Source organism: Ipomoea nil, unplaced genomic scaffold (assembly GCF_001879475.1).
Source record: "Ipomoea nil cultivar Tokyo-kokei standard unplaced genomic scaffold, Asagao_1.1 scaffold0205, whole genome shotgun sequence".
In the NCBI taxonomy this organism is placed as follows: Eukaryota; Viridiplantae; Streptophyta; class Magnoliopsida; order Solanales; family Convolvulaceae; genus Ipomoea; species Ipomoea nil.
The window spans coordinates 1,612,725-1,625,565 of NW_017616633.1; the positions used below are offsets into that span (position 1 = coordinate 1,612,725).

A 12,841-nucleotide genomic window follows, 5' to 3' on the forward strand; every position below is an offset into this window, starting at 1 on the left:
TAAATGCATACCAATCCTCATGAGAAACAATACTTCAATTCATTCATCATTTTATTTTTTGTGACAACTGACAAGAGAAACATGCAAACAATGTATTCAAGGGTGTGCATTAGCTAGGTAAATCCTGTCTTCTGACCCTAGTTGACGGAGGACTGATATGATCAGGTAATCTAATCTAAGTTCTTCATTTGACCAATTCAAACCAAGAAGGCCAATATGTCGCTCCTATTATATATATATATATATATATAGAGAGAGAGAGAGAGAGAGAGAGAGGCGAGTTCAGGTGCGGCGGTGTCCTTAGGTGTGGCGGTGCGGCGTCACCAATAATTCAACAAATATACACCATCAGCGTTAGGAAAATACACCACAGAAATACACACAAATTAGGTACGCATCACCAAAAACACACCATTAGGCGTGAGTAAAAACACCATACAATGTTCGAAAATACACCATTGGGGTGTGGTGAGTTATATGGTGTATTTTTTGTGTCTGTTGTGTATTCTGTGATGTTTTTTTGCATTTCATTGTGGTGCGTTTCCCTTACACTGTTGGTGCATGTTAATAACACTGTTGGTGTATTCTGTAACCCTGCCGCACCGCCGCACGGGAACTTTTTCCTATATATATATATATGGTCGCACTCCTGTGCGAATAGGCGCCCGGGAGAGAAATGCGAATGCATGCCAGCCATCCACATGTCTAGATCAACAAAGCAGTTATAAATTTTTTTTAAAAAAAACAACGCTGGCATTTTTGTAAATAACTCGAACTTTGGTGCAAGTAAATGTGTTATAAGTGCAATTAGATGGTGCATCTTTTCAAGTAAAATCACTTACAAGTGCACCTATTTTCACTTACAAGTGCAAGTAATTTTGCCTTATTAACATTTGTGCACCTAGGTGCAATTACTTACAACTATAGATGCACCTAGTTATAACATCATGTGCACTTAGTATTGATGCTCAGTGTAAATTTCACTTGCACATATAATACGTTTTATATGCATTTGTAATACATTTTACTTGCATGTAATTTTGCCTTGTTAACATTCATTGATCGGATGCCCCTACTTTCACCATAAGTGCACCTATTTCACCTACAATTGCATGTAATTTTGCCTTGTTAACATTCATTGATCGGGTGCACCTACTTTCGCCTAGGTGCATCTAGTTATGACTATATAGGTGCACCTAGTTATAACTATAGGTGAACCTAAATCTAGACACGTGGCGAGCGTTGAATTATTCGCATTTCGGTCTGGGCGCGTCATTCGCACCCGAGCGCAACTATATATATATGATGCATGTGTACTGATTGCTAAAACCGAGAAAAGAAATGTACATAAGAAAAAGCTATGGAGAAGAAGAGAAATTTGGGGTACTACACATATATAATTGTGGGCAAAAGAGGGTTATCACTTTCATGAGTTTGCTATTTGTTTTTAGTTGAAAAGAAGTCTAAAAATGTCGCTATGGTGAAGTTCAATCACCATTGTGAGTTGACCCCAGCACAAAGACATCAAGAACGCATCCTAAGGGATTTTACTATACACACATAAAAATGATGAAACCCAGATTTAAAGTTTCCTGTTTCATTCAACTCTTCCCACTTTAATCTCCCAATCATTGCTTTAGTTTTTTCATCAAACTAGAAAGTTATTGTGTGATTCATAGTCATTTTACCAGCTCAAATGGACCTACACTTTTGAGCCTTCAATTCTCACCCCAACTATCTCCAATTGTCTTGTCTCACAAAACACAACTTTATAATTTTGAATTTTTTTTTTTGTATGGTTTGTATTAGGACTCTAGGAGTTATACTCTACTTGTACTTCTTATATTTTTATTTTTGTACTCTTTATATACTTTGTACATCCTATGTTATTGTCGGTTGAATACATAATACAACACTATCTTAAACGAACTCTCATCTGGTATCAGAGCGTCAGGTCTCTCTTCTTCCTCCATGGCATCTCCTGCTCCTAATGCCTTGGTCAGTACTACTTCATCTGAGCATACTGTAACGACGGTTCCGTCTTTTCCTTTGATTTTGCCCTCTAATCCTCTCTCCTCGGTGCATCATTTTGGCGATAAAGCTTACATCCCGTAACTCCTTGTTTTGGCGTAGTCAACTCGTACTTTCCTTTGTGGTCAGAACCTTATTGGCTACATTGATAGTAGTTTGTTGTGTCCTCCGGCAACCATTGATTCCGGTGGTGATGCTGCTTTGGTTGTTCCTAATCCTGCATGTGCAGCTTGGATTCAACAAGATCAATCGATTCTATCGATGCTTGTTTCGTCGTTGTCAGAGGAGGTAACATATCTAGCTGTCGATCGCACTACGTCTCGGCAAGTGTGGCAAGCTGTGGAGGCGGCTTTTGGCTCTTCTACTCGAGCTCACACCCTCAACCTTATGTTATTGTTGGTTGAATATACAATACAACACTATCTTAAACTCTCATCGTTTGGATTATCAAGTGTAATCATGCATATTATATCTAATTGTCTCAGGTACTATTTGCTGGTATCGATACTTATAGAATCTAGTCCAAAAAAAAAAAAAAAAAAAAAGTACATATGATTGTATCTAGTCGGTCAAAGTATATAGATCTCTATAATTAATATTGCTGTGTGTTCAATTTTGTTCGTATAATTTAATTTTGTCCAATTTAGTGCATATACTTTAAAAATTAAGTTGTATGATTAAAAAGAATAGTTAACGGAGTACCTCTGAGGCCCCTATATATTATATGATTTTGTTCAATTTAGTCCATATATTTTAAGAAGTGGTACAATAATTAGTAGTGTTAATAAGACAGTTCGTTAACTTAGTTGACGTGGTAGCACCATATCAACATAAACATATTGACATGCCAACTAATATATTATTTTATTAATGTTTAAAATTATTTGGAATAAGGGTCAAATAGGCCATCGAACTGCACCTAATAATACAATTAGGCCGCTGAACTCAAAAAACCAACAATTGAGTCCCTAAACTAACCAATTCCTAACAATTCATCCAATTTGAAGGTTTCTAACAGGTCAACAACCAAATTAATTATTTTTTAAAAAATAAAATTTAAAAATTAATTATTAAAATTTAAAAATAAAAAAAAAAAAAACAGAAACGGCCGAAGACGAAGAAACTTCTTCGTCTCCGGCCTGTTTCTTCATCTCCACGGCCGGAGACGAAGAGTTTCTTCGTCTCCGGCCATGGGGACGAAGAAGGTTTCTTCGTCCCCATGGCCGGAGACGAAGAAACTCTTCGTCTCCACGGCCGGAGACGAAGAAATCGTCGTCTCCGGCCGTGGAGACGAAGAAACTGGCCGGAGACGAAGAAGTTTCTTCATCTCCGGCCGTTTCTGTTTTTTTTTTAATTACTTTAATAATTAATTTTAAAATTTTATTTTTTAAAAAATAATTAATTTGGGAGGATGACCTGTTAACCTGTTGGAAACCTACAAATTGGAAGATTTGTTTGAAATTGGTTAGTTTAGGGACCGGATTGTTGATTTTTTAGGTTCAGTGGCCTAATTGCATTATCTTGTGCAGTTCGATGGCCTATTTGACCCTTATTCCAAATTATTTAATTATACCACCAACATATTACATCAACTTGTCCAAATTTTCATTATATTAAATTTTCTTCTTCTAATATAATTATATTCCATTGCCAAAGACCTAGACCTTATGGGGACATTGACTCTTTGTGTATTAGTAGGTTGAGAAAATATGTATGAATAGATACTACATTGTAACATAGTCAGTATTACTAAAAAAAATTCCGTTTGTTTATACATACATTGAGGAAAATTTAAGAAAATTAGGCCATCATCTTAATTTGGTATAGTAATTCAAAAATAATACAATAACACCCCAAAAAATCCACACTTATAACCAACATCTATCTTTGTATATTGCATATATGTTGATGTGAGATCTGCCTAGATTTCATGATTGGTTAAATAGTGAATTGAAAAAGATTGAATGCTAATATAACACACATGTGACAAGATTGACCATGGGTTGTATTTGTGAGTATCATGATGTTTTGTAGATTTTAAACATGGGATCTCTTCATTGCCAATAAAATTGAAGCTAAGGTTTTTTTTTTAATTTGATATTATTTTATTTTTTAAAAAAAATTGTAATTTGATTTAGCAAAAAGTCCTTAGCTGCTACGTTAAGGTACACATTGGGTACGGTGAAATTCGTCTTGTGTCATTATCCAACAAAAGATCATATCACAATCTTGAGGTAAATAAATTAGTTTAGGTTACTTATAGCTGACTAATTCAATCATGAAGATCAATAGACAGCTCCTACATAAAGTTGAACTTGGAACTGTGTGATACTGTTAGCTTATAAATAACAATATATATAATGTTTCATGAACTATCAATTTTGAGCAACAGTTAACTCAACACATAATGTACAGTATTGGAATAGACCCCAATTACTAAATTATTGCACAGCGGTTGCAGTTAAGAGTTCATGTGAAGACAACATTGGGTGGACAACATAAGCAAGCTAATTACACAAAAATCAATGAAATTATCCACACACAAAATCCCTATTTTATATATATCCACGACCATAAAAATTGTATTTAAAATTTCTGTGAAATACAAAAAATGAAAATAAATGAGGAAAGAGAAAATTAAAATAAACCAAGACTTAACAATAATACTGAAAGTGAGTGTTGTGTTCATGCCAAATTTGAATCTTTAGTATATAAATATATGAAAAATTGTATAATAAGGTTAACTATAATGTCAAGTGTTTTGCAAGTTGTAGTCTCCCTTAGCTAGCTTTATATACATCTTACAATTATAAGGTATAACTTTGCAAAGTACATTGTAAAATTTTTCATTAATATATAAAGAAAAATCATGTTACAAAAGAAAAAAAAAAAAACAGATGATTTTAGAAAAAACATCCCCTCCTTATTTTCAATCACTTGATATAACTAATATATATACTCCTATCACTTCTATTTTTTCGGTGACAAGGGAAATCGCACAGGAAATACAAATTGTACTAGGAAGATTCCCGTGCGACGGGCTTGACCAAGAATGTGTTGACAATAATATAATTAAACTCATGATCTTTAAGTAGGAAAATCATGATCCACTCACTTGATTACTCCTTTCGAAGAAAATAGAAGTTCTTAAAAAAAAAAAAAAAAAACCATTTTTTGTAGGATGTATTGAAATAAGAGCTACAGAAGTGTTTTTATGTACATAGTGAAAATTCTAAGATATTAATAAGAATCTATACGTTTTGCAATGTGTATAAACTCATGTATGCTTTTGGACTTGTACCATATAACAATACTAGATACAGCTCAAATTAAAAGCATACATGATTCTACCCTGCAAATTATACGGGGACCATACTTCACCATACGCATTGTTGACGTTAGTCCATTATTATATTTCATATTGTGTACATGTATATACCATCAATTAACAAACTATGTGCATGTTCTATGTTTATAATACGTAAAGAGTAGGTAAATAAATCAAAAGTACATAATATGTTAATCTCATATACATAATCTTAACCAAGATGCACAGTACGCATGCTGGATCATGACCCACAATATAGCGACTAGGTGTGTACTTGTGCAAAAGTAACATTGCTAATTAGTATGGTAGAGTACTTTTCACGCACACATATACATCAATTTTTTATGAAGTATAAATCATTAAGAAAGTCTATGGTATTAATTCGACCATCGATATTGATGCCGGGCCAAAATTTTTAAAAAAAACTTTTGACTTGTACAAGTTCTATAAAAATAATTAAATACTCGATACAAACTCAAATCCTCCATCATTTATATTCTAATGGTATCAAATGCAAGAGTCAGTAGTCACTAATAGACATTTTAGAATTTTCCATAAAGCTTTATTAGTTTATTTCGATAAAAAAAACAAAAAAAGGTAATAAACTAATAATAATAGTAGCAGTAGCTCAATAAGTGAAAGGGTGAGTCCACATTAAAAACCCATTCTTGAGAGAGAATACAGCTGGACCTTATATATATGATTACACACTTTTGCATTTGCAAATACAATCTTTTAATATTAAATATACAATATATTCATACTAACAAACCCGGCAAATTTTTAAAAGTATAATTTTTAATTGTATAATAAAGTTAGTAATAATTACAAAACTCTCATTTAATCCTTTTAATTTTTCTTAGTTTCCTCTTAAAAGACTTGTATAATCTATATATCCGATACCCCTCTCCTCTCTCTATCATATATATATATATATATATATATATATATATATATATATGGGGGGGGGGGGACTGTATAAGTGGCAGACAGATGATGAAGTCGATAGGATCCCTTCGTCAACAACGATTTTGAAACCATTTCTTGACGTCAATCTTCACATTCCATTTTCCATTTCCCCTTTCTTTCTTTCTTTCTTTCTTTAACTCCCTGGCCGGCCTCCCGCCGCTATTTAAAGCTACCCTCCTTAAACCTCCACTCATCTCCATTCCCCCGCCCAGATTTCCTGTAATAATATCGCCCTTTACTTTTCTCCGGTCAAGATGATAGCCTATTTGGTTGAGCGGTATGTGCCGGAAAATGACGCCGCCGACTCCACTCCGCCGGAGCAGCCTAATGAAGACGCTAACACTTTGGGCCTGGAGGATCTTCAGGGGATCGTGGAGTATGGCTCTGCTTCTTCTAACGCCTTTGCGGCTAAGGACTTTGGCGGCTTGCATGCCGTTAAGCCGTTGGCGGTTGTGAGGCCGGCGGTTGCAGATGACGTGGCGCGGGTGATAAGGGTGGCGTTGCGCTCCCCGGCCCTTACGGTGGCGGCGAGAGGTAACGGCCACTCCATCAACGGCCAGGCCATGGCCCACCGCGGCGTCGTCGTTGATATGAAGTCGGTCACCGGAATCGCCGTCGTCCGTCACTGTAGCAAATCCGGCGGCCCGGTGGCTGAGGTCGGCGGCGGGGCATTGTGGTCAGACGTGCTGAAACGCTGCGTTTTGGGATATGGGTTGGCTCCCCGGTCGTGGACGGATTATCTTGATTTAACGGTCGGCGGGACGCTTTCCAACGCCGGCGTTAGCGGCCAGGCCTTCCGTTTTGGGCCGCAAACGTCAAACGTAACGGAGCTAGAAGTCGTTACCGGTAACGGAGAAATAACGGTCTGTTCTCACACCAACAATTCTGAACTCTTCTTTTCTGTTCTTGGCGGTCTTGGTCAATTTGGTATCATCACCCGAGCTCGGGTCTTGCTTCAACCCGCCCCGGATATGGTTGGTATTTTTTATTATTATTTTTAAATCCTTCCAAATTCATATTTTTTTCATAATTATTTACTGTTTTAATGAGGAAAGGTGATTAATTTTGATCTTTTTTTTTTCTTTTTACAAATTAGGTGAGATGGATCAGGTTAGTTTATAGTGATTTTATGGACTTCACACTAGATGCCGAGTCATTGGTAACTCGGGACAATTCATTCGATTACGTGGAAGGATTTGTGTTTGTGAATAGTGATGACCCCGTCAATGGGTGGCCCTCAGTGTTGTTTGATCCCCAGCATCAATTCGACCCGACATGTATGCCCGAAAATGTTGATCCAGTTTCGTATTGTCTTGAGGTGGCTCTACATTACAAAAGTGATGACCATCCATCGACCGTTGATAAGGTAATTCCAATCAAATTTATTATAAATGAAGACTCTTTCATCGTGCTGGATCAATTCTGTGACATTTATACATCTTTGTAAATTGGTATAAAATTCAGTTTACTACATAATAAAATTGAGTTTTTAATTTTTTATTTTATAAACCATTTGTGGGCCATTCAGACCTAGCTTTGACCTAGGTGGATATTACACGGGTCCCACAGTAAAATGTCAATCATTCATAAGCTAATGGGTTACACTAGTTGAGCAGTTTTATAATCTTAGCTGGAAAAAAATTGTGATTTTTTAGTTAATTTTTAAACTTGTTAATTGCAATTATGGGGATTTAAAACTAATTGCTTTTGTTATTTTTTTTTCCTAATATGATAATGATTACAATTTAATCAAAATTACCTTATTTAGATGGTGGAAGAATTGATTGAAGGGTTGAGATATTGTAAGAATTTGAAATTACAAATGGATTTGAGCTATATGGATTTCTTATTACGAGTGAAGAAATCCGAGCAAGATGCTAAGGCCAATGGCATATGGGATACCCCTCATCCGTGGCTCAACTTGTTGGTGTCCAAAAAGGACATTGCAGACTTCGATCGACTCGTGTTCAAGAAGCTTTTGAAAGATGGGATTGGCGGTCCTATGTTGGTCTATCCATTGATTCGGTCCAAGTAATAATCCTATATCCTCTGCTATATATCTGGATTTTATTAGAGTAATTTTGAAGTGATATAAGTAATAGTTGTTGAGTGTACGTTTACATTTTTTAATAGTTGGGCATGGTGCCACCTAGATGTTTTATGAAACTCCAGCTAGGACGGTGACGTGGAACATTTATGGGGTTGGACCACCTGGCTCTATTTGCTAAGTTTTAATTTTGATGATTAAGATCTTGAGAAGTTAGGCCATATGTTTTATTTCCTACCCAAAAGACAACAAAATAAGACCCGGGCCCACAAGATTTTATGGTTGGAGTGCCATCCCATCCCATCCCCTGCATATCGATGTACAGTATCATCACTTCCTTTTTTATTTATTTATTTATTATTATTATTATTATTATTATTAATAACCTTGCCCTTTCAAAATCTACTCTCATCTTTTACTTCCTCACACAAATTTTTGAAGTAGACATCTTGATTGAGACCTACAAGATGAAAATAATTTATCATTGTTTGTCATTTTAGGGAATAGAATTTGAGAGTTCATATAATAGAATTTTTTTGTTAAATGTTCGTTAGTCACGATTTGGCGACGATTATATGGCATATGCATGAACATATATCGTCTTCACCGTACTTTTAGGACAAAGATATGGTGGTCCTTAACCCACCCACCCACCCACCCCTGATGCGGCTATTACCATCACCATTTAAGATTAGAGGGGTAATCAGGTGATTTCACAGATGTTTGGTATTTCGACTAACCGGTGATGTAAGATGGTGCCGGACAAGGTTAAGAGAACAAGGTGTGAGAGATTTTGGTCGTAAAAAATCTTTCTTTTAATAGAAAATGAGATTTTAAGTGATATGTAGCTTTTGAGGTTATCTTTGTCATATTGGATTGGCATCAACGATAATACTAATTCGCCAACCCAATTACATTGACAACAAATTCATCTCTATTATACTATTTGATATAACAGAACTACCCCTACTCTCTATTATTTGTTTGTTTTTTTATTTTTTTTATGAGAGCCCGAATAATATTCTGGTCCCGTGGAAAGAATAGGAATAGGCTATTTTAACATTATTATCTTTTACAAAGTTGTTGTCTCTTGCCTCGTTTGTTGTGTATGGCAAAATGGGACCAAATTTGGTTCAGTATTGTCTTTTTTATATTAATTTTATGTCATATGTTTTGTACAAAATGGGACCAATGTTTGGGTTTTTTTTTTTTTTTTTTTTTTTTTTTTTTTGAAATAATTACTTATCATATCCTAAATGTTATGTTATTTGTATTGATGTAAACAAGTAGGTGGGATAATCGAACTTCGGTGGTACTACCAGAAGGGGAAATCTTCTATCTAGTGGCACTTCTCCGGTTCAGCCTTCAGTACCCAAACGGTCCACCGGTTCAAGAGTTGGTGGCACAGAACCGGGAAATTGTTCAGTGCTGCATAAGAAATGGGTTCAGTTTCAAACTATACCTCCCTCACTACAACTCCAAGGAGGAATGGAAGCAGCACTTTGGGAATCAATGGCCAAGATTCGTGGAGAGGAAGTCCACTTTTGATCCAATGGCTATTCTTGCTCCTGGACAGAAAATTTTCACTAGGAACCAACAACCCTAGCTAGCTCCATCTTGTTAATTACCTAGCTATACCCATTTTTCACCTTTAATTTTTTGCTTTTAGTTTTCACTTTGTTTTTCTTTTCTCCAGTAAATGCATGTTTTACGAGAATCACTAAAAGGCGTTAACTCAAACTGAGAGTTTAAATACAGCTGTCAAAACAGGTCAGTTCGGTTCATACAGGTTAGTGCGTCACGGGTTCGTCCAGAAATAGGTCGGACTGTGCCAATTTTTTTTTATTTTTTTTTTATTACACGAATTCATCTATTTGTTATTTAAATATGAAATATCTTATTAGATACATATATCATATCAGTATCGTATTAAAAAAATATAAAAAACGTGACATTCTTGTTGCAGCTTTCTTTTTAGGGAAGGAATAGTCATTGTCATGATATTGTATGTGTGGCAATTATAGGGATCAATGTGGGGTACAAATCATTATAATTGATTCTTAATTACCTGTCTAGTGTCTAGGCTGGAAAAGGGGTTTTTCTTGGTAGTAGTTGGCATTTCGTCATGTCCATTTTCTGAATATTTGTTATGCATATATGAGATCAATTGCAATTACGTTTGAATCTAGTTATTAATTTTACATTTTTGACATATTTAATCATCTATTTTAAAGATTGGTTCATTTCAACTCGAAATATGAAACAATGCTATCTTAAAAATAAAAGATTAAGTGCATCACAATTCGTTTCGGAGAAAAGAAAAAAAAAAGTGCATCAAAATTAAAAATGAGAGACAAAATTTAGAATTGGCATTGAACTCAAGAGATAAAAAGTAAAATTAAATTAAACTTATAATTTATTAGTCCTGGTCCTAGTTTATTGATAAAATGGAGAATTTTTTTCACAAAATCCTAAATTAAAAACCAAATCCATCACTTTTCTAAAACCGTAAGGAGGTATTTAGTTCATGAAATGTAAGATTTTTTATTTTTTTGAAAGTAAAGCAATGCTTGAATTATAATAAAGAGGAAATAGTGTTTGGAGGGACAGAGTCCCAGTACAAAGAACTAGCTTGAGAAACGATTGATGAAGCTAAAGTATGAGCTAAAACATTAGCTGATCTAGGAACGAAGCGAATAAAGCAATCAAAAAAGTAGACATAGCAGTCCTACAGTCATCAATTATCAAACCAACATACGATAAAACCGGCACGTGTGAAGAAAGAATACTCCGAAGCCCCGAACAATCAGTGTGAAAATCTACCGCTGAAACACCACGATCCTTGAGCCATGACATCGCCTCCTTACACGCCATGGCCTCCGCCATGAGAGGTGAAGAACACGGCGACAAGGGACCGCCACACGCTGCTATGAAACACAAAGAGGTCGAGAGCAACACTGCCCCATACGCCGCCTTCCTAGTCACATGGTGGTAGCTGGTGTTGGAGACATTTAAGAGTGGGCTTTGTCCCACATTGCTTGGCTATCTCACTATCTCTCACTATTTAATCTACCACTTATTTTAGAAGGCTTGAAGTATTATGAAGAGGAAACAAGGGGAGATCCCGTGCGCGCCGCCGTCGCCTGCCCGCTCGGCTTACACGCGCGACGCGGTGTGGTGGGGTTAAAATTTTGGTCCGCACATCTTTTTTAACCTCCTATTTTTAAGGAATATTGACCACCTTGTCCGCACACTATGCACAGAGAAGTGAACGTGCGTGGACAGTGTGTGGAGTTCCTCCCCTTGCTCTCCCTCTTTATAGGACTTCATTGGTTTGTAATGAAGGAGTTGTTTCATACATTCAGTATATAAACACACTTCTTCATTACATTAAATCACACTGCACCTTCATATTACCTGAGATTTTCGGAACCCATATGTTCCTGTGATTCTGTGTTTTCCTGTCGAAAACAGCGATATCCTGGTCGCAAATGCTTTTAAGGAAGTGTCTAAAACACACGCCACAGATATAATCCTAACACCATACTATACAGCTCTGTTCGAAAGTTTCAATCTGGCTTTGTTCGAAATCAGAGTTCTTCGCCAGTACTGTTCGTGTTCAGCAGCAGCGTCCCTTTCCAGCAGCAGCGTTCTTCTCCGGCAGCTTCTTTCGGCAGTAGCACATCACACGTGGTACGCGGTGATCAACAATTAAAAACATTTGTGTTTCAGCTATGTCGCAATCCACGAACCACAACTCTGATGTTGCTCCCATTGAACCTCTCACGGGGGGGTTTAAACTACAAGAGATGGGCTGGTAAAGTCTTGATGCTTCTAGAATCCAAAGATGTGGACTATGTCATCTTTGAAGATCCTGAGAAGCCTGCTGAGGTTATCGTGCAGTCCACTGAAAAAAGTGCTACAACCACGGAAACGTAAGCCACTTCGGCGGACTCAACTGCTGCAAAGTCGACTCCAGAGCAGTCATCCACGACCCTCCAAGCATCTCGTACAAAATACGAGAAAGACAACAAAACTGCACGCGCATTAATTCTCCAACGGGTGAGTAATCCACTTTTTGACATGCTTTTAGTGCACAAGTTTGCAAAACTGATCTGGGGGATGATGAAAGAAAAGTATGGTGTTGATGATGTTGGAAGACGAAAGTATGCGGTGAATCGCTGGCTGCACTTTAAAATGACGGATGCCAAGCCGATTACCGAACAGGTACACGATTTTGATAATCTGGTGGCTGATATGAAATCAGAAGGGGCTTTGGTTAATGATGATTTTCTGACCGATGCTCTGGTTGATAAACTGCCTGACTCGTGGCTGGACTTCAAGAACAAGTCGAAACATGAACTCAAAAATCACACCCTGCAGCAACTTATCAACACAATCAATATAGAGGAAGAAAATCGCGTGGTTCAACAATCTGGTAAATTTTCTGACAATATTAATGCTAA

At 36.5% G+C, this 12,841-nt stretch overlaps 1 protein-coding gene across 1 annotated transcript; it reads left to right on the plus strand.

Annotated features, from left to right (window-relative positions):
• The first annotated feature begins 6,332 nt into the window (after nt 1–6,332).
• Nucleotides 6,333–10,213, plus strand: LOC109190913 (cytokinin dehydrogenase 7-like). The gene is made up of 4 exons (XM_019341519.1): nt 6,333–7,302; nt 7,425–7,694; nt 8,097–8,359; nt 9,666–10,213. Exons 1-4 carry the CDS (start codon nt 6,583–6,585, stop codon nt 9,979–9,981), a joined length of 1,569 nt encoding a protein of 522 aa, XP_019197064.1. The 5' UTR covers nt 6,333–6,582; the 3' UTR covers nt 9,982–10,213.
• Nucleotides 10,214–12,841: the final 2,628 nt, after the last annotated feature.